Source organism: Plectropomus leopardus, chromosome 13 (genome assembly GCF_026936395.1).
Source record: "Plectropomus leopardus strain MGB_pleo_1.0 chromosome 13, ASM2693639v1, whole genome shotgun sequence".
Lineage (NCBI taxonomy): Eukaryota > Metazoa > Chordata > Actinopteri > Perciformes > Serranidae > Plectropomus > Plectropomus leopardus.
This window is the reverse complement of record NC_142188.1, coordinates 16581962-16600957: the sequence shown is the minus strand read 5'-3', so window position 1 is coordinate 16600957 and position 18996 is coordinate 16581962. Positions and strand designations below refer to the sequence as shown.

Below are 18996 nucleotides of genomic sequence, written 5' to 3'. Positions count from 1 at the left end.
TACGTCTCGGAGTCAGATGAGTAGAATATTGATACTAGGCTTACATGACATGGACTGTGGCCCTTGGGGGTTATTTTTGTGATTAAATACAATAGATGAAGGAATGTTGACTGATAAATGTGTAGATACTTGTACCTATATAAGCTTTTGGCAACCATTTCGAGCAACTGGCAAAAAAATCTCAACCTTTGATTGCCACTAGTGGAAACCACTTTTTAAAATATAAGAAATACAGACAGCAAAAAGCAAAAATTTAGATATTGCTCCTACTGGCAGAACTGAAATCAGTCAGTGCTGCATTCAACAATGCTGCATGTTGAAAATAAAGCTTTACAAGCTAACAGTTACTTTATACTTTAAGTTGAACTACGGCAAAACTACCCATAGGGAGAAATCAAGTTAACTAAAGCTACTACATGGGTCAAACTATAATCAAATAATTTTGATTATAACAAAATATGGGCAAAACAGCCGCAACAACGAAGTGAAAGTAAACCGGACGACAACATTTGTGATATGTGTGTGCAGATAAATAGTTTAACTTGCAAATAATTAAATAATTACGTAATGCACTTAACTCCGAAGTCCTGCACAAAGAGGGACATGCTTGTAAGTGGTGTCTTGTCGTTTTCATGTACATAGCACTGCTAGCTTGATGAAAAGAAACGCAGCTAACGAATAATAGCTAATGGCTAACGTTTAGATTTGTAGCCAATCAAAGCTAAGTTAGCTCAACATGACTTGTTTTTTTTAAGTCTTGTAAGACGTGACTGCATCGATGTAGCAAGCTATTAATAAAACCCGAAGGATATAAATTATACCACCAATAGTTGAGTAACTATTTTTTTTGTTTTGTATTGCCGTGAAGATAATGTCCTAGTATAACAATTGTTAGGGTTAGTTAGCTAGCTAATTGTAGCTTTGTGGAGCCTGCCAGCAGCAGCTTTGCTTCGTGATGTGCTGGCTGCCGAGTGCTTATTTGTTGAAAACTGCCGTCAGGAATTGAAACTGATATCTTTGGCAAGAGACTGAATTGAAAGCTTAGACCACATCTCAGCCCGGTCGAGTTGCCCACCCTCACTTTAGTAGAAATTGGACCAAACAAAGTATAAACACACAGTCTGATAATTTCAAGGTTTGAGTTTAGCCTCCGATCAAGATCATACATAAACAAATGAGGTGTATTATGCTCTGTTTGTATGGGTCTTATCTGGAGGTCAGAGGTCTAGGGATGATTGTGTCTTGGAGTCAGATGAGTAGAATATTGATACTAGGCTTACATGACATGGACTGTGGCCCTTGGGGGTTATTTTTGTGACTAAATACAATAGGTGAGGAATGTTTACTGATAAATGTGTAGATACTTGTACCTATATAAGAGACATGCATGAGTTGTAAGAGGGAGATTCACATTGGTCCTGAATCTTCTGTCAGACAGACCATGGTGCCTGGTGGATGCTGAACTTTGTTGTAATAAATTAATTCTTATGCAACCAAGTCGGTGTCAGCGGCGGTTCCTTCATCGACTACACATCATTGCTACTTAAGAAACAACGACACAAAGCTTTGTATCTGGCTCTAAAAGTGAAGTTAACTGTCACTTGACACCTGGCAGTAAGTATCTGTATCATAACTTTGTAGGTATGTATGAGATATAATAAGTTACATCCTTTCAACATGAATATTTTTCTTCTTGCAGCTATTGTTGAGTCATCTTGTCTGACCTGTCAAAGATGGATGAAGTGATGGATTCTCAAAAAAGGTAAAGCAGTCAAGGCAGCATCATGATTTTGCCTCCTTAGTTCTAAGAAAGTTTCAATAAACAGTGCTGTGTAAAAGTCTTAGGCTACCTTAGATTTGTTGTTTTAGCAAAGTTGTAATGGGGATAAACATATCTATTTCTTAGTCTTTTTGTTAGCATACGAACAAAGAATACCAAGAACATGTTTAATGCACTAAATTACCAAAAAGCTCAGAACGAAATGGCCTCTTTAGACTGAAGTCAGTATTTAGTGTGACCCCCTTTACATGTAGTGCCTTTTAAACTCTCTGGGGCAGACTATCTTGAAGTTTTGTGGTATACAAGCCTGCTTCAGCGCTTCCCAGAGCTCGTCTTTAGACATGGGCTGTTTGTTATTCCTTTCTCTGTCCAGGTGATCCCACACTGCTTCTATGATGTTCAGATCTGGACTCTGTGGTGGCCACTCCATTAGTGTCAGTGTTTTATTTGCTGTTTTTTTCTCCAAATATGATTTCAGTGCATTAGTAGTGTGCTTTGGATCATTGTCATAGTGAAAAGTAAACCCATTTCCAATCAGATGTTTTCCAGAAGGAATGGTATGGTGTATTAAAATTTATTGATACTTTTCAGCAGTCATGACTATAACAAAACCATACAACCATAACAAAAGGGTCAATCAATCAATAAATATTGAGCTTTGGACATGTCTTGAATGCAGCCTGGTGTAAATCCACCAGACGGTAAGTTATGGAAATCTCATGTTGTCTGCCCAAGAGAGTTCAAGACATGCTAAGTGGAAATGGAGGTCACACTAAATACTTGCAACTGTTGAAGTTGTTTTTTTTTCTGAAATATTTGCACTGTTAGTACTGTATACATATTTCTTGTATGATCTGGTTGTATTTTATTGAAGAGATTTGTGAGAAAACAAGTCACGTTTTCCAGCCTTGGAAAAGTCATTGAATCATTAGTAAAAAATATTTGAAAAATATAAAAGGCATTGGATTTCGTAGTGTGTAATTACATTTCTAAATCAGTCTTCCATGGATAACCTTCCACATAACAAAACTGCAAATTTATTTTCTCTAGCTGTTGACTTAACAATGCTCTAGATGTGTCGATGTGTGACAGTGCTTTGTTTACCATTACGTACATTTCTTCATTTTCTCCCCACGCTCCATCTCTCCCTTCCTATATGCCAGCCAGTGGAAATTATATGTGAAATGTATCATGAGTCCTTGAAAAGTCATGGAAAAGTTTTGAAATTTTGACCATGAAAATATGTGGGAGCCCTGCTATGATTGTAAGAATACACTTTGTAGATTCGACCTTCTCTCACTTTGTTGTTTTTCTGTTCACCGCAGTGTGACTTCAGAAGTCGAACCAGAAGCTGCCAACAATGATGTCCCAAAAGCATCCTTAACAGATGGAGAAGATGACCTGTTTTGTGGACCCCAAAAGAATGAAACTACAAAAGACTGTGCACTAACAGAGAAAACTCAAGATGAGGCTGCATCTCAGACTCAGATGGACTGTGGGTCTGCAGCTGAGCTGGATGAATCTGCTCTTGAAAGCAGCAGAAGTCACACTTCTCAAACACCATGTTCTAATGGGCAGAAATCTAAGAGGCCCAGTTCGCCTGGTCCTCACCTTGTTAAAGAAACCTGTGTTGCTGCACACTCTCCAAATCCAAAACTCACCCTCTGTCTTAGTTATAGCCCCAGGAAGGGTGTAAGTACACCCAGTGATGTGGAGATGCTGAGTCCGGACAGCCCCGTCAGTAAAACCGTGTTTGTCAACAGCTCTGCAGACAAGGATCATGATGGCAGTGGTTGTGCAGAGGACTCTAGCTTTGCAAAGGAACCTCAGCAGTTTGTCAAAGACTCTGACTCTGGATGTTTGGCCAAAGAAAAAGTCCATCAGGGTGCTGTGGGAACTGCGGTTAATGACATAGCTGGAAACAGTGGCTCATCTGATATGAGCCAGCCAGGTGCACTTTTTGAAAGGTACTTGTGAACATTTTCTGTGTTCCACTTTTTGTCTTTTGTGATTAGTTAATCCCCTCTCATGTTGTGTCCAAGCTCCACTATATTCCCTAATGTCGTTCAGTAATAACGTGGTATTACAGGGCTTAACAGTAAAGATTGCCAGGAAGCTTTTGGCAACCATTTCAAGCAACTGGCAAAAAATTCTCAGCCTTTGATTGCCACTAGTGGAAACCACTTTTTAAAATATAAGAAATACAGACAGCAAAAAGCAAAAATTTAGATATTGCTCCTACTGGCAGAACTGAAATCAGTCAGTGCTGCATTCAACAATGCTGCATGTTGAAAATACAGCTTTGCAAGCTAACAGTTACTTTATACTTTAAGTTGAACTACAGCAAAACGACCCATAGGGAGAAATCAAGTTAACTAAAGCTACTTTGAAAACATGGGTCAAACTATAATCAAATAATTTTGATTATAACAAAATATGGGCAAAACAACACATGCAAGCATAAAATTGCCACTCAATTGAGATTAAAAAGTGTCCACTTTTTTCACAGGTCATACATTAACAAAGAAAAAAATGCTAAAAAAAAATATATATATTTTCTTCTGAAAAGAAATCTTTAAAAAAACTACTTTTAAAAAAAGTTAAACTACTTGTTTAATTACTATTTCTGCTTACTTAAGTACAGCTTTTAAACATTTTTTTATATTAGGCTGACACATAACTACATAGTATCTTAATTACTCAAAATATTAAGTAACTAAAAATACATACTTTTCAGTTTCAAATACCAAAAGCTGTTTCCTGGTTGTCAACAAAATTTGAAAGTCAGTGTTGGGCCCTTCAGACTGACCTGTTCTGTTTTTGCTCTGTGTTTCAATCACCTTGCGTGACATTGACAGAGGATGGCTGGGTACACCCATAGATGAGCTGAACCGAATGCCCCAGTGTGCCCCCCCTCTGTCTCACCTGAAAGCAGTGCCTAACCACACTGTCGCAGTCAGGGTGAGTAAAAAGCCACTACTACCATGTTTGTTGTATGTATGTGGTATGCTGTGAAGTATACTGCAGTCATGGAAAATAGTGTGCATGCAGATCTGACTTGGCTTTGGTAGGTGGTGGGTCTGCACTTGGTTTTTTAATAAGATAGAATAAGATAAGGAAAAATGTGAGAGTGAAGCCATCCTCCACAATTCCCTCAGGGCCTCTTGTCAGTAAAGCTCCTATCAGACTGTGCCATCCACTACAAGTCCCACAGGAACACTGTCAGTGCTGCAATGTCGCTACCACTTGCTCTAACCATCAACTCACCACTGCCACCCAAGCTAGATTGTACATCATCACACCTTGAAATCACAAGAATGCTAGGTTTTAATTACTGTTTTGGAAAAATCACATCTCTACTTTAAAATAAGTAGAGATGGGCATTAGCCTTTCCTCAGAGGAAGGGCTCATGCCTCTGAGGAAGGCATTTACTCTGAGAAATTATTTCCAAGAGGAAGGGCTAATGTCCGAAATGTCACAAGTGTGGAGGTAGTCTAATATGTTTTCATTGGAGCATGCATTAGTGTGAGGACTTAATTTATTCTTTCATATCTATTTTTGCTTGGTCCAACACCTAGATTTTATAACTTTTGGATGTGCACACTGCTTGAACTTTTCTCTATTTTTGATTTTGTTCACAACATCCACAACATCAATGTTCTGAGTTCTTGGAAGTTTTTTAAAGGCAACTGTTGCCTCTTTTTGAAAAGTTATCTTCTCTACACACAACAGTAACCTGTAAAGACTTTTTGTTTTCACTGTCATTTTGTTCCCGTTACAGACAGATCTCCTCAGAGAGGGAGAGGTCCCTGTTTCATACCCTAGCAAGTTCAAAGATGCGTGGGATGATGTGTCCGTGAAGATGCCCTGCTCTGAGAGGAATCTGTTTCCTATGGAGACTGAGGTATACGAATGCATCATAGCTTTGCATGTTTTGCTAAACATGCCTATGTATTAATTACTGCATGAAAGTTCTGTAGTAAAACCGATTTGTAATTTGTTGTGTCATGTAGGAGGGAGGTGGTGTCCAAAGTCGGTGGGAGCTGATCCACACTGCCCTGCAGGGAGGGTTCAAAAGTTCTCTGGATGTGAGGGTAAGACAGCTGTGCTAGAGCTGGACTCTGCTGAATTAGGCTCAACATCTCTTTATCCCTCACTGAGGACAGGTGTCCACATTGTATTTTTCTTTTGCATAAAAGCAGCCACAGGGCACTGGGGGGCGCTTCATTGCATCTCTTTGTAAAAAAGCACACTAGCTAAAGGAGCAACAGTGACTCAAGTGGAGGTTTTCAATTAGAAATGCTTGGAGTGGCCACACAAAAAAGCCAGAGCACTCTAAAAGAAGACCCTCGCCGCAGCACTTTATCTCAAGGCGGCTGCTTGTTTTTACATAAACTCTCTCCTAATTGGCATCAATTGAAAAAAAATGCTGGCGCTCAGAAAAAAATGCTATGTGGACACAGGCGCTAAGATAGACTTAACAATTTTTACAGGTAAAGTGATTTGCATCTCTAATTTAGAAGTCCCCACTGAAATACCTAAAACAACTGTTTTTTTCCCTCCTGTTTTTGTAAACAACAAACAAAATGTGCATCACATCCATCATCTGGTGAGGAGTGGGCGAGAGACAGTTTGCTCTGCTTGGTCTCAGCAGTTCAGGTCTCTGTTCTGGCACCTCCTACTCTCCATGATTGCTTACATTGTGTTTCAGTAGAGCTGAACAGACCTTTAAGACACTGCAGAAAAAAATGTGAGACATGAAATTGGCTTCTTAAAACTACTCCAACACAGTATTGAACATGTCTGTGCACTCATCATTGTGGCACTTGACTTGAGACTCTTTTTCAGAGTTAATCACCCTGCAAGCATTTTTGAAAACATTGTTTTTGGCCATAAAAAAGGCAGCTTAGTGTGGGTGGAAAGAAAAAGATGCCACTTCAAATTTAGCTTTCAGATATGAGCATTATAATATAATTGTTGCATCGTCTCATTTGGCCAGCATGCCTTTCTTACTGGAGGATTTCTAGTTTATTATTCAAACTGAACTGCCACTGGAGTTTCAAATATGCAAAATTTATTCCATAAACGACCACAGGGTGGCAGAGTTTGCAACAAACAAATGTAGCGTGTTAGGGCTTATGTACATAAAGGAAGATATGTAACCTTTGATTGTGAATACTTGAGTGCATTAAACCGGCTTTTAATCTGCTCCTGTGCAGTTTTGTTTTATATAAATAAACAAATGCTTGTTTTCTTTTTCAGGATGCTATATTGAGATACAACATAGCCCATGCAAAGAAATGGGACTTCACTGCCCTGAACCTTCTTTGCACAGAGGTAAGATGTGACAAAAGATAAAACCAGCATCCATAAAGCCTGCTGTTGAAACTGTTTTGTCAAAATGTGTCTTAGGCATGAATCTTTGCTGAGCATGAAGTATATGAAAGTCTTTGAGTGGGAAACACCATTGAAAGTAGCAGAGCACCTTAGTTTTTTTTCTTAGTTCTTGGCAATACAACAGGTTTTCATATGAGCAATTTAAGAGCACTGATATATAAATAAACACTTCATCAGCCTTTTTAGTGTCTCACACTTTCTATATTCAGCCACTGTGAACTTTGCTGGCAGTGTTTGTTTATCACCATGGTTAATTATGTCTTTAAAATCTAACTTAATGAAGAATGCAGCTAAAGCTGACACATAACTAGAGTTGTTATGACAAAGGGAGTCTGCTTTCCTCTGTTTGGCTGCAAGCCCATCAGTGTGCGTCGTCCCGTCCCAGTACCTGGGAGTCTCACAGGAGCTAATACGCTTCATTCAGTTAGGACAGATGAGCACAGAGCATGGCAGCAGCAGCTGTTGTGAATGAACCAGGGGAATGTCTTTTTTTTTCTGTCTCTTTCCTCTCTGTAAACACTTCTTTTCCCCTGCTCAGACAGTTATGGACTGCAATTTCATACCTGTCGTTAGAGAAACTTAAACCCAGGTGGGATTGATTTTGACACGTCATTCATTACTATTGAATTACTTATTAAAACTGTTTTAGAAATGTAGCATTTTCAAGTAAATCATCAGACCTGCTGCAGAAACTCCTTTCTGACATTTTGTAGACACAGTATTAGAAGCACTGCCTGTCAACTGCCATTGTACATTTTATTCCAAAAAAAAAAAAAAAAAAGACATATTAGGCATATTACAACCCAAAGTGGCCTTTAAACATAAAAAGAGGATTCAGTCTCTGAATAAATAATAAAGCACTTTTAGTTAGAAGTCAAATTCGGTTACCTACATTTAGTAAAGCAGACTATCAGACTCTTTCGGAGTGGACTCATGTCTTGGTTAGAGCGTTTTGGAAGAAGGTCATTTTTCTAATGGAGCTCTTACAATAAAGCGGGAACATTTCATACTTGTAACGGTCCAGTCAGATTGATATCCAAACTTGATCTCCATCCCTTCCCATCATTGATTACTCAGCTAAATTCAGGCCATTCTGAAATGGTCTTTTTTTCCCTCTCGGAAATAATTTCTCAGAGTAAAGCAGGGAGCTCGGTAGATCAATAGCCACCCAAGTCTTTTTATAGCTCAATCCAATTTAATTAAAAGGTCCCATTAAATCTGCAAGGATGCTCAGTAAAGCCAGCAAGAAACTCGGCCTTTCCGGCATCCGTTGCTTCAGCGGCTCCCCTCACCGCCCTGAGCATGGTATTTCCCCTCATTCTTTTCTGCTGAGGCATTTAGGAAAAGAGGTTGGTGCTCGCTGGAAAAGGACAAGTCAAGGTTTAAATATCCAGAGCTAATAGGACTCAAAATTAAGAGGGTTGCTGTGCATACTTAAAAAGCTTCAAAAGGCGTTAAATTAATTACTTTTTAAAATAAGGCCTCAACTCTTGTTAAAATATTCTAAATCAATCTTCCAAAGTCTTAAAAATGCTAAGATATAGGAAGTAGGATTTTGTGAATAGTTTCTGATGTTGCATTGTAAAATCTTCAAATAATTAATAACATACATTTGAAAAATAAATCAAATGTGTCTCACATTAACGTTACGCAGATCAGGATAGTGGAAAATAACACTCATACTTTACAGCTGGGATGCTAAGAGCAGATGATTCACTGTCTGCTAGCTAGCTATCACACGAGGGTGTACAAATTCAATGAAAACTGACATTTTTACCAAGATTTGCTGCATGGATGCAACCATTACAAGGCAATGAATATTAGGCTCAGTTTATTTTATGCAAAACGTTTTTAAACTTGACATGATGGGAAATTAAAGAAGTGGAATGTAACATGCAGAGTGAGAAGCACGAAATCCGAGTATTTCCCAGTTCTGTTCTACTGTCATCTCACATTGAAACAAGTCATACTTTTGTTACACCATTTGGAAAAAAAATCCTTAACCCCAAGTAATTGATGCCAGTTTGTGTTTTTATGCCTTAGCACCTGTGACAGTCGTGGTCTGGGGCGTTTTGCTTTTGGGTTGTCTGTCCATCCAATTTACATAAATGCAGCCTTTAGGGAATTTCTTAAAATTTGGCACAAATGTTCACATGGGCTCATGTTCTACAAAAACACTTTTCTGGCCTTGAATCAGCGACATAACTCAGAAACAGAAGGGGAGACATTTGGTCAGATTCTGATTTGGTGACATTAATGTTAGGTGCCCACCTTAAATCTGCGATGATTAAATTGATCTTCTACGCTGCCGCGTTGAAAATGCACATGAAGTGTCATGGCTACATGAAAGTCTTGACCGGTTCACGGAGGTATAGAACCACAAGGCTAAAATTTGAGTGGCATTAAATAAGTCTTAAAAAGTCTTGCATCTAACTTGCCTTTTGTTGTAGGAACCGTGGTGCAGGGATTGACAAAAGTGATACAGAAATGTGAATAGACTGCTTTCTATCAGTTGCATTTCTATCAGTAAATGGATGCAGGATGGGGGAGCATTCAGAGCATCATGCCAGCACATTGAGCAGGAATGATTAACAGCTGCTATTCTACAGCAGTCATGCATAAGTGAGTTGTCCCTCACGCAGAGACAAATGTAGTAAAGAATCACACAGACTGAACTGTTCAGCCATTCTTTGGGCAAACCAATTGATTCATAATTGACAGAATGGTTTTTACTGCATACCATTTTTAAAAAAAATGTTACTCCTCTTTCGCTGTAGTTTGTGGCGAGTTTGAATTGCAACTGTTGTACTCCTCATCCGCAACCACCTAATTAAATATGGAGCAACAGTTTTGCAGCACTGGGGTAATTGTCATGAGGTATATTGCCCCTGGGCTAGTGATTGACACTCTGCTCAACGTGTAATAGCCATAGGGGAGAAAAAAACAGAGTTATCCAAATTAGGGCTTGTCTGTAAATTGTCTTAGTGTTTCTCCCCTGCCAAATGAAACTGTCACCGTGTCACTTTCTGATGAATGTCTGAGGGCCGAGCAGGAAAGCAGTCCTGGAGTAAGTATAGCTGATGGTCCAATAAACAATTCAGCTTCAAGATAACAACTCTCTGCATGCATTAAAAAACATAATTGACCTGTATTTAAATGTGAGAGATTGAAACTTAAGGTTGATGTGCCAGGAAATGAAAATAACTTGTAAAGACCAGAATGGATGGAAGATCAGAGTGTTATCGATCATTAGCTGATGCAGTAGTAAATCTGGACTCTCCTGCTTGAACTCTGTCATAAGTATTGATGTGAAAGGTATAGTTTGTGTGCGCAGCCCAACCTGTGTGTTGCTGGTCGCTGTAGCTGTGGAAAATCCGGGGGATTATCTTTCCACCCTCATCCTGCTGCATCACCGACTACCATCTATTAGTCCCACCGGAGCGCTTTATGATGTCTGCCAGCTCATTACTTCTGACAGCATTTAGTGAGACCTGCTCTGCAGCCATATAAATGCTCCCAGACAAATCACCCACCAAAGACTTCCTGTTGAAAATCAAGCCACCCTGCCACTCTCTCCACAATTGGTCATTTGCATTTGCTCCAGAAGGTCCATTTAATCAGCACAGGCTCCCCTTGCTTACCTTGATAGAATAAGGCAAGTGATTTATGACAGTGACATTCGGAGCCAATACACTCATAAGTGATTGCGTTGTAAATCTGGGTCTATGATGGAATAACTGGGTGTTTATTTTAGAGGGAATTGCAGATGGATGCTGAGGTAAGCTACAGGCTGAAGTATGGATGCCTCGGCTGTGGCAGGCGTGCTCCCAGATTGATGGGATGAGCCTGGATCTGTGTAGCGAGGAGCTCTGCAGCATTTCTATTTCTTCTTTCATAGCTGAAGTGTTGGGGTTATTGATATCTGACAATAAACCTCTGTTGCCTTCCCTGACACTGAGTTTTCTTGTTGGATATGAGAGAACTTAGCACACTTTCTTGGATATTAGTTACTGATATTGGGTTATGACCTCAGACTCACTTTCAAATGATTATTGTACCATTTCACAAGTTGTTGGCTTCTCCTCATAGTTTTCAGGGCCATGTTTTCTCTGTGCCTGAACAAAACAATAAAAACCCCTAAAAGAAACTATTGCAATTATTAGAAAGGAAATTGCATGTTGAACTTTCACGTTATTGTATTTTCAGTTGAAAAAAACTGAAATGAACTGTTTAAAGGAAGGCAGTATTATTTGTTTGAACTAAACCAGTCTGTATTTTATAAAATAAGATTAATGACATTTGATGGAAAAAATTAAAAACTAACAACAACAACAACAACAACAAAAAAGATAAAATAAATAAATTAAATGATTAACTAACAAGGCAGCTATTATTATTATTGGTAGTAGGATTGTTTGTATTTTTATTATCATTATTATTAGTAGTATTATTAGTGTTATTAACTTTTACTATGTTTATCTATATGTTTGCTTTAAAGGAAAAGGTGAAAATTGCCAATGTAAGTGAGATGCACACTGCTTACATTTGTTCTTCTCTCTTAATTGTCAAGAAAAACAAAAGATTTCGTTCAAACCTGACATTTTGGTTGAAAAAATCAGGGCTGTTACAAACTAATATGTCACTTCAGATCTAATCAGTCACTCTGACTGCTGGCTCTGAGTAACTGCCTGCTTAACTAGGCAGTCAGCTCCACAGAGATATCCCATTTAACACAATTTCTCCCTGCATGTCTTTTTTTCTCTACTCCAGTATCTCGACCATTCAGAGACACAACTACTGTTCGAGGCCCTACTACCAGCTATGGTTGACCTCGCACTCAGTGCTCCTAGCCTCTGTACGATGGTAAGTGCAGTTATTTTTATTTTTGAATATTCACACAGTTTATGTTGAGTGGGTTTGCAGAAGTAGTGGGAGGATATTTAAAGGTAAGCTGTTTTGATACAGTGGGTTCAATAACAGATTTGTAGTGTTAAAGCTGGGGTAGGTAGTTTTTCTTCAAAAGCCCAAAAAACAAAAAAAACAGCCTGCTCCTGCGGCTCTCCCCTGTCTGTCCTAAACCCATTCCACCAGATGACCACCGGCACACGCACGTGCTTCATACAAGTACTAGTCATTCATTTTAACCATCCTAATCGTGACTGTGAGGCTAATGCCGTTAAATAGCAGCAATTCTATGAGGCTTACCATCCTGCTTTCTTTGCAGACTTGTGGGCCTGAAAAGATCGCTATATAAGCATAAATCTGAATGAGCCGCAGCCATGACGTGAGCCATTCAGGGAAGCTCACTATTTATTTATTTTTAACAGACTGGCTATTTGGCATGTAGACTGAACAGGGCTATGGAAAACTGATTTTTTTTTTCATCTTTGAGTTAACGTTTTTGATATTTTGCTGCCACTCTTTGATGGTGATTGCAAGAACAGCATGTGGGCAAGTGTCTTAATTAAAGCGAATTTGTGATGACAAACCCTTATGCATAAATCAGACATTAATAATAGCCTAAGTTTACACATTATTAATGATAAAGAAGAGTCAGGAAAATATGAATGCATGGCAAAAATAGCATTTTGTCAGTAGTTTAGAGATCCACCAATATTTCACTAAGCATGCTTCCAGGTTGACTCATGTCTTAGTAAGAGGGGCCAAGCTTCCTCTGGCTCTGCTGTAGATCGTGCCCTGACTTTTGCTACAGTTAGTCCATCCTCCTCTTTTGGGTTGCTTTAAGATGTAAATAGTCGTAACCAATGCTAGAATAGCCACCTTCTCTGCAGTTTTCTCCACCACTGAATCATCGGCTTTCACTCACCGAAAGGACATGCATGAGCATCTGCATTTGTAGAGCAGCCAAGAGGAACGCCCTCCCTGTGAAATGACCTCTGATTGGCCAAAGTCTCCTGTCACGGGACAGTTTTTTAAAGCCTGAAAACAGAGCCAAGGAGAAGTGATTTCTGGTGTTTTATCAGACCACTTGATTTACAGTGTTCTCAAAGGTATTATGTAATGTTGCCCCTATGTCACCAAATTATAACTGCCTATTGCAGCTTTAAGAGATATAGGAGGAAGGCTGTAAGTGCGTGCAGTGAGCAGAGAGGAGAAGCGAAGGGTTAGATGGTGGATGTTATACAAGATTGGCTCATGAGTTACAACTGCTATAATGAATGCCTCTTTTTGGTGTGTATCAAGAACTGCTTCATTAGAAAAGAGGGCTGCGGGAGGAGAGGTCCGTCTCATCTCCAGTCATCCATCTGATGTGTTATGCTTGAGCAATTGAGGAAATTCCAGTTATGAAATTTAAAATTCGGCCCATTGCTGTGGACTTTCACACCAGCCATTCCTCCTCTGAGCAGTACATGTTGAGAAACAGGGCTGTCACTTTTATTCGCATTAAATGGAGCTGATCCATGTCACAGATCTTTTAAATGTCATCCACATTTGTCTTCATTTTCATTCTGTGTCATCAATTATAGCAATGCAAAAAAAAATCCAACATTGATATTTTTGTAATTCAGTTATCTATTTCAAAGTCCTCAGTTTAATTTGATTCAGCGCCCACACTGAGCAGGATAGGAAAACCCCTCTCCTTGTTACTCGAGACAGAAACCAGTTGTAGAATTTCAAGATTTAACCAAAAACAAAAGGGAAATCTGGCACAGATTTCACTTCAGAATCATTTGTTGCGGTTGGATAATGAAGCTTTCTGACTCTCCACTTTGTTTTGCACTATTAAGCGCCAAGGCTAATGTTTATGCGTGTGTTATTAGAGCTGTTATTGATCTGCTAACTGGGCAGCCTTGGGAGGCTCTTTAGCCCTAATCAGTGAAGATAGATGGGCCCTGTGAGTCAGCCTGAACGAACCTGGGGGAGAGCAAGAAAACCAGAACCTTAATTACTACCACCCATTTACCTAATGGAACTCTCCTTGTCTTCTCCGCCTGCTAGATTGCTAAACTAATTATGTACCCACATTAGCCATCAGACCCACAGGCTTGCACCCATGTAACCTTGTGTGTTTCTCTTTGTCCCGTTTCCAATTCTGATCTCCAGTCTCTAGAGTTTGGTCTCTTCATCACCTTTTTTCTCTCTCTCTTTCTCTCTAGCCAATTCCCCTTCTGAAGTCAAGGATGAACCACTCCCTGACTCTGTCTCAGGAGCAAATAGCCTGTCTTCTGGCCAATGCCTTCTTCTGCACATTCCCCCGACGCAACTCCCGCAAGTCGGAGTACTGCAATTATCCTGAGATCAACTTCTACAGGTAAAGGCACCAAACTGAAGCGGTACAAAACAATGATCAGCAGCTTCCTGGGGTAATTGAGTAAGCTGCAGTCATTAGTGTGGTATTCACAAAATGAGTTTTGCCCCTTGAGCCTTTTGCTGAGTCCCCTTGTAGGACATGTCTTTCAGCAGGAGACTGAGTAGATTTAAGACTCAAATATTGACCCTGAGTTTGCCTCATTGGTCTGTATGCTTCAAGAAGAAGCTTGATATGCTGTCAGACAGGAGCATGATTGGAGTCATTGGCATCATTATACTTTTTACTGGTCCTAAATAATTGTGGAACAACCTGTGTTTTCCAGGTTTTACTGGTAGGCTCACCCATTAGATGTGCTTTAAATACAGTGAAAGGTGTTTATTATTTTCACAATTAAGTACAAATTCTTTACAAACAGTTAGATTTCAGATTTAGTAGCTCTATCTTTAGTGATCCTACCATTCAGAGGAAAGTAAACTGATTTCCATAAGGGGGCACTACTGCCTTGAAAACCCCTAATAGATGAATTCTGTTACTCGACTCATTCAGTGCGTTAAGTGAACATACAATGACACTGAAGTTTCTTATTTAGCTTTTGTAGCTCCCCACCAGTTCAGTCACGGACACAAGGTGTTGGTCTTAATTTACGGGCATTTATTAACACAAACATGCTGTTGCACACGTTGTCAATCATACTGTGAGATCATCAAAAACACACACAAAATTATAAAATGCGAAGCTCAATAAAAAAAAGTCTCACAGACATAACGAATGTTTTAAACACGAACTATGTGGCTGTTTACTACCTTGTCAGCATAAATAATAAGCTCAATTCAGAAATAACTTATTACCTCATTGGTCACATTACAGAACAGAAACGCCCATGCATCGAGCGTCTTCACACTTCACATTTCATCGTAACAATTCACCCTCTGCAGCAACGTGACACTACTCAGCCTCTGTTACCTTGCAGGAAAGGAGTGCAGCTCTCAAGAAACAATGCAACAAAGAAATGTATCAGTTCCAGTATTCCAGTTTACAGGTCCTTTCAGAGACATATAATTTTATGATTCATCTTAAACTACATTAACGTTAATTAACAAAAGACATCCAGAACATTATTCAGTTAAACTCAAACATTAATAAATTAACTTAAAAGTTAGAACTGATACTTATGCAGTGGGTCATAAGAAGGTGAGCTGATTGGATCTTGCTGTTTAGCAGTTATAGCTTGAGTTATTTCATTTGGGGATTTTTTTGTCAAAAAGCATTTTTATGTTTCTGAAAGTGGTTAAGATTACATTGCCAGCTCTAACTGCCCCTGTCACCTCATAGACTTGAGGATGGGACTGTGGGCAGAGTCTCTCTGAGCACCATGTTTCTGTTGTCTTTTTGTGTGGGAAGGACATTTGGGGTAGGAGTGTTAAATTGGTCTTCTCTGATTCTACCTACTCAGAACCAGTGGTCTGTTAAGAAAGCCTGTGATGGCTAATTGAAACAAATTGTTTTGATAGACTTTTTTAAAGGGCACACCTGTGTATCCATCTCTGGCTTTTCATAATCTTGAGTAGGGTTACTTGGTATGCAGGGAGATATTGCAAAAATGTCGGTGTGCAGACAGCAGCAGAAGGTTTGGCTGTATTGACCTCAGTTTGTCTGTTATTAAAGTTTTCTGCTGTCTGTCTTTGTTAATGAGGACCACCATTTTCACTATTGGGAGAAAGATTTAATTATTATCATTGACTTGTTAATTATGCTCAAGACATTTGATACTGAACAGGCAGCTGATAAATGTAAGGGAGTTTTTATGGTGTGTATGTGTGAGGTGGGATTAGTGACAGAGTTTTAATAGGATTTTGTTACCAACTCTGTTACAGTTTTTATGGGCTGAAGGCACCTCAGTACACAATGGACATTGTCCAGATGTCAATGTGTCCTCATTAGTGATATGTGTAATCACTTCTGGTGTTGTTGCCTGACAAACTGGAGATGTCGGTTCTGCACTACCTTATTATCTCAGTCCAGCCTGGAGGGGATTGTGCGTTTGGTTGTGTGTGGGTGTGTGTATGTCTGTCCGCAGCTCATTTTTCAAACTACTTGACCAATCAGCCTAATATTTTTTGTGCAAATTTATGACAATGTGCTCAAGGATCTCTCATGATTGAGTTGATTCATAATTGCTGAAAAACCTGTTTTATTGACCGTAATATTACATCGCTAACTGCTGACTCACTACTCTTAACAGACTGACAGGGACTGCAGTTTTTTTGGAAATCGTCTCAGCTAAAAGAAACAAGCCTTACCTTGTCTGTTGCAACCCACATTTGACCTTCTGACATCCATAGAAAAGTTTGGTCTAATTTTGAACCAGAGCATGTGCAGATTAATTTATTACCTAATATGTTTTGATCCACATAAGTCAGGCACAATACAAGATGAATTAATAACAACGTTTTGTTATATTTTATACTATGTCGACGGTAAGGACACAGGGAGGGACAATTTCACTGGCCAGCTCTTCACAATCTAGGTGCAACACGATTTTGTTCAGTCTGTGGCATGGCATCATACCACACTTGGTGTATTTTTAGACAGTAAAATGTAGGCTATTTAGTTAAATGTTGTTTTTTTCTATTTTCATCGTTTGTATTGTTGTTATACTTCAAACTAATTCCGTTAAAAGTCCACTCATAAAAGACATGGATCAAAGCTTTGTTGCTATGTTGTAGTTATTAAAAGTACATTCATCTTCACAACTACATTGTAAGCTATCCATATTTCACATACAGTGCCTGTTAGCAAGAGAAATCTGCTTGAATTACAAGAATTGTCGAGAGTGTCCACAATCAGATTGGTCGGCTGCATGGTGGAAATCTGCTCCTAACCGAGTGCACTTCTTAGTTATGATCTTGCTTCCACCCTTTGCAGAACATGAAGAGTAGGTTTGGTACCATATAATTTTGATATTTCCTGCAATCTGTACGGGCCCCAACTGCTATCAAGAGCCTAATTGGCCATCTGCTCTCCATTGGGGGTTAAGCAATAACATTTCATGGAATGGTCATATTGATCATATGTGATTTGGTCCACGTTCTCTCCGTCAACCCCTCATTTTATCAAAACCTTAATCATACTCTCACAATCAGTCATCTGTATCACCCGTACAGATGACTGATTGCGAGAGTAAGATTAAGGTTTGGATTATGATATCTGCCTCCACATCAAACACTGGTGGTAGGCTAAGTGAAGAGGCCTCTCTAATAATGTAAGCATTGATTCAAGTCCCAGGACTGGCTGTTTCAGAGCCATGCCAGCACTTGGTTGCAGGCCCGCTTTCACTATCAGCATTTCTGCTGGCAGTGAAATACAGGAGAGAGCAGGAGAGGAAAAAAAGTCTTGGTGTTTCTGAGAAGATGAGACAAGACAACCAGTGCAGTCTAAAATGGGATCTGGATCGTTACTGGCCCTCCCTCTCCCCCTGTAATTGAGGGAGTGTCCGTCACTTTGCTTATCGGCTACAGTAGCGCTCTGTCTTGGACAAGCAGAGCAGCAAGCAATCTGCTGATTGCTGTTTTGGCAGAACTGTCAAGGTTTGTCCTCCGTTAAGTGATGGATAGATTCGAGGGAGAGGGAAGAAGGCAGACTTTTTTTTTCTCTGTGAGAAGAAAATGACATAGGAAGTCTATTTAACAGGTAACAATAAAAAGCTCGTTCTTGAGAAATACTGTATGTCCTGTTTTCTTCCTCTTTTTGTCTGAACTGAGTAGACCACAAGATGGCTTACTTCATTTGCAAGAAAACAGCCATATTGGTAATGGTAAAACTGTCAGAGATCTCGTCTTCTGGTGCACTTTGTGTAATACGTAAGGTTAAGTGGATATGAATCAAATAATTAAAGTGACTATCCTTGAAAATGAAAATTGCTGCAGAATATTTTGTAAGGCGTCTGTCTTTAGTGAGGTGTAATTTGTAGCTATACTGAAAATGTCATCGTCATCTGCCTGTGTTTCACTCACAGGAAGGTTGTCCTCCAGGGTACCTCATGGCAAATTGACACTGACTAAGGGACTTGGAGTAGGGCTTCAAAGTGCATGAGTAAAGCACTGTGTAAGAATTATAAATTACAAATATAGTGGGGAAAAACACATTTGATATGCAGAAATTGCCTAATAAATTTGTTTTTTTTCTCACAATGAAGGCCTTTTAGTGCATTACCCTTTTCATTTCATTTGTCCCCTCTGTTTTTGCTTCTTTACTGTTCTGGGCAGAAAGCAGTGGGGAAGAAAGATGAATGGTGAACTGTAATTAGTCGTCAGCTTAGGTCTCTCTTAATGGAGGGAGAGTACCAGTATGGGCTGATTTTAAGCTGTCCACCCAACCCTCCCTCTTTCCCTCTCCCCCCCCCCTCCCTCCACCCACACCAGTTTTTATGGTAACTCTGAAGAACTGAAACACGGCCTCAGGCATTGCCATTGTATGAAGGATGGAGGTAGATGGGAGAGACATCATGCCAGTTTAAAAGCTTGACCTCACTCCTGACATGCTGTGG

The 18996-nt window shown here is 39.5% G+C and overlaps 1 protein-coding gene across 3 annotated transcripts in view; it reads left to right on the top strand.

Moving 5' to 3' along the window:
• The window catches only part of parga (poly (ADP-ribose) glycohydrolase a), a 34751-nt gene that overhangs the window by 776 nt on the left and 14979 nt on the right, over positions 1-18996 (top strand). Inside the window, exons 1-10 of one of the 3 annotated variants that reach the window (XM_088087039.1) lie at positions 454-609; positions 1435-1614; positions 1700-1762; positions 3106-3747; positions 4639-4741; positions 5562-5684; positions 5794-5874; positions 7043-7117; positions 11948-12040; positions 14296-14450. In XM_088087039.1, coding sequence (XP_087943165.1) covers positions 1734-1762; positions 3106-3747; positions 4639-4741; positions 5562-5684; positions 5794-5874; positions 7043-7117; positions 11948-12040; positions 14296-14450 — 1301 coding nt within the window. In that variant the 5' untranslated portion in view covers positions 454-609; positions 1435-1614; positions 1700-1733. Of the gene's footprint in view, positions 1-449; positions 610-1434; positions 1615-1699; positions 1763-3105; positions 3748-4638; positions 4742-5561; positions 5685-5793; positions 5875-7042; positions 7118-11947; positions 12041-14295; positions 14451-18996 lie in introns of those variants that run through there. The other 2 variants (XM_042502362.2, XM_088087038.1) reach the window with 2 other exon arrangements.